The sequence below is a fragment of the Bolinopsis microptera genome, chromosome 8, assembly GCF_026151205.1.
Source record: "Bolinopsis microptera isolate Bmic1 chromosome 8, MBARI_Bmic_1.0, whole genome shotgun sequence".
Classification (NCBI taxonomy): Eukaryota; Metazoa; Ctenophora; class Tentaculata; order Lobata; family Bolinopsidae; genus Bolinopsis; species Bolinopsis microptera.
In genome coordinates, this window is record NC_087079.1 from 17471649 (window position 1) to 17475116 (window position 3468).

Sequence of the window (3468 nt, forward strand, 5' to 3'; positions counted from 1 at the left end):
ATCCTGCCCTTTCCTTAGAAGTCGAACAAAAATTGAGAGCGTTTTTATTAGTGAACATGCGCTCTAAGAATTTGCACGTGTTGGAGCATTATTCTAGAAACAAAGAGCCTTTATTAATAAATGCACTGGAGGTTTGGAAGAGCCTGATAAGTTGACATGGTGTGGGGAGGCCCTGTGAAGGAAGCTGCAACGGTAAGACTGCTGTAGGCAGAAAGCCCTGTGGAGGCGGGATTGAGGAGAGTTACGAATATTATATAAGCAGTGGTCTGAGGTCCAGATATCAGAATGTAGCCTTAGTTTTATTGGACTGTATCGTTATGACGTGTCAACTGTCAACCGGCAAGTTCCCATGCAACAACAATCATTATGGTGATTGAAGGCAGGGTCATTTTGTAATTGCTTGGTTTGTTACCTTACAGTTGTTATAACCCCAATTTAACGTTATATTATAACTTAGGTCTGGTGGCAGTTATACTTTTCTGTAACGTTCGGCATTTTGTTCAATTTTAATTACGGTTTAACTGTATTCGGTTAAGAAAATTAGCTAATAGCTACCATTAAACTAACAATGATTAGTCCTCTTCTTGTTAATTTAAACAGACAAGTAATAATTAAACAATTAGGGTTTAAGTTAAAATAACAAACGTATTTATAAATGATCAGTATTCACTATTCAGTAATCTTAAACCAGGATCATGTTTTTGCAACTCCTAACAGCCCTGCTAGCCCTCCATTGCACCATCCCCACTATATTGGCATCAGAGGGATCCTTAACAAAGGCACTACAGTTCGGTACCACTCTTGGTGACTACGTAGAGTTTTCACCTGATATGAGCCAGGTCAAAGACTCCCTAACGGTGTGTTCATGGGTAAAGAAGCAGCTGACTGACCTCTATAGATCCTGGTTTCACTACGAAACGTCCTCACACAGGGCAGAGATCCTAATATCAGATGCTGGTAACTACAACTACATTCAAAGCATCAACAACGACCTGAGAAATGCTGTTACAGTACCCCTCAACACGTGGACTCATCAATGTCAAAGTTGGTCAACAAGCACTGGGACAATGAAGACCTACTATAATGGTACTCTGATAGGGTCTAAAAGTGTTTCCTCAGCTCCATTAGAAGAGGGGGGTGTTATCACTCTGGGACGCATTGGTAGCAACAACTGGACACCTCCAATATTCGGTGGGCAGCTGATGAAACTAGATATATTTGGAAAAGTGCTCAGTTCAGAAGAAATTGCAGATATATACAACGCTGGGAGATGTTCCGATGTAGAAAAGAAGCACCAGGAAGTCAGGTTCGTCACCTGGGAGAGCATCCTGAGTCAGGACAGAACTGGTAATGTCACTGAAGTGGATTCTGGGTGTCCTGCTGAAGAAGAAGAAGAGGAGGACGAAAAGGATGATTGTGAGTGTACTCACAGCATTTGGGACATACTCTATGATCAGACCTACTTTAACCAAACACTGACAACAGAGAAACTGACCGAGCTAAAATCCACTTGGAACATGTTGGGTAAGTAAGCAAGTTGGGTTTGCTATCTTACTATATATAAAGCGAGACGATATATATATATATATATATCTGTGCCATTTTACTGACACCACGGCATCAACTTTAACGCGACTTTCCGCAAAAACCGTAAAAGATATACAACTGGAACTTTTTTGGCTGGGTCAAATGCTTTAATGGCCTTCAAATCGGCATGAAAAAATAAAAAATTGGCCAAGGAATAATAATTTTAGAGCCGAAAATTTGGGCCCCCAAGTGGTGTCAAAAACGCCGATTAAATAGGTAATAATTATTTTAGTATTTTGAGTCTTGACACCGTTTAGGGTTATATTATACGGGTTCCTGCTAGTTATCTTAATATATACAGTGATTTTTAATAATCTTTAGAAGGAAACTATTTCATTAACAAACGTTTAAATTCTGAAAGGGGTAAGGGTGATTGACACTTGTTTTGACACGTGACAGTGGTAACCAGTTTTGTCTGGATATGCTGGAACCTGATTGATTTATTTATCTGTAACGTGTCAAAACAAATGTTATTTGCCTCTTCACCTGTATAAAAATCCATAACACGTTAAACAATTCTCTTTTTTTAATAAACTATAATATTAAATTTGTTTGCAGAACATTTCGTCGGGACACTGATCACGGAGAACATCGTATCTCATTACAAAGTCTTCCATCCTATGCCTGCAGAGAACGAAGTAAAAGAATATGGAGATTGTGAGTGTACTCACAGTATTTGGGACATGCTAAATGATCATACCTACTTCAACCAAACACTCACCGAAGAAAAACTGACCGAGCTAAATGCTAACTGGAACATGTTGGGTAAGTAAATAATTACCATGAGTAAGTTTAGTTCATGTCTTATTATTTTTAGAGATTTTCCTTCGTTCTGGTTAGACTACGACTGGATACTGGTGCAGGGGAGGTTAACTGTATTTATTGTGACACGTGACAGAGAGTCTTGTTTGATTGGCCAATTATACTGGAAGCTGATTGGTTAATTACTGGCACGTGTTATAGTAAATAGAGTTCAAATCCGGTCTTCCTAACCGTGTCTAGATATATTGAACGCGAACAATTTTTCTTGTACCCTAGAAATAAACTAATAATAAGTTTACTTGCAGATTATTTCGTCGGCACACCGATCACGGAGAATATCATAGCTTATTTTAAGGCGTACCATCCTATGCCGGCAGAGGAAGATGACAGCAGCTAGAGGAAAAAAATCAAGGGGGAGGATTAACTCATCGGTACGTTGATTTTAATAACAATATAATAACTTCTTATTAACTAGGTTTGCTGAATGAACATTTTAAGATTATTATTACTATTAATATTATTGGTTATCCCTCCGTCTCCGGCCGGTAAAATGTATGATATTATATTACTAATCAACTTCTCTTCAGGTCCTACTAAAAAGTACACTGTTCTCCCTGCTGCTGCCTGGTTACTAATTTGCAGACGAGGATCTAATTTCTCTGATACGTATCATGGGATTAGTCTGATGTCAGAGCTTTTTGAACTCGTTTCCATAAAAGTAACCCGTTTTAGAAAATATTAAAAATTTATTCTAGATAATAAACTGTTTAATTTGTTCAAAAGTTCAAATACAAGCTTTCATTGCTTTTAATTCCGATCTGAATTGTGTTATATCTATATTATAGAATACCGATTCTAAAACAATGTTAATGGGAGGCATACCTCTGGTAAATTATGTGGTTTTCAACATAAAACTGGTTATAGTAGTCCATCTGTACAACTGTGTACAAAACATTAGAGAGAGAGTTCTGATATTATTGTGAAATAAGGATTACAAAATTAATTGAGTGGTATGACCCTGCCTTAATGGTAGAGCTATCTAGAATGCTAGCGCCGTATTAAACTGAGATATTGTGAAGTGCTTAGAGCAGCTCTCTGTATATAATATTACTATGTTCT

General features: G+C 37.7%; 1 protein-coding gene across 1 annotated transcript; it reads left to right on the top strand.

Annotated features, from left to right (window-relative positions):
* The first annotated feature begins 995 nt into the window (after window positions 1-995).
* Window positions 996-3083, top strand: LOC134820052 (uncharacterized). The gene is made up of 4 exons (XM_063830233.1): window positions 996-1524; window positions 2146-2352; window positions 2655-2780; window positions 2937-3083. Exons 1-3 carry the CDS (start codon window positions 1068-1070, stop codon window positions 2744-2746), a joined length of 756 nt encoding a protein of 251 aa, XP_063686303.1. The 5' UTR covers window positions 996-1067; the 3' UTR covers window positions 2747-2780; window positions 2937-3083.
* Window positions 3084-3468: the final 385 nt, after the last annotated feature.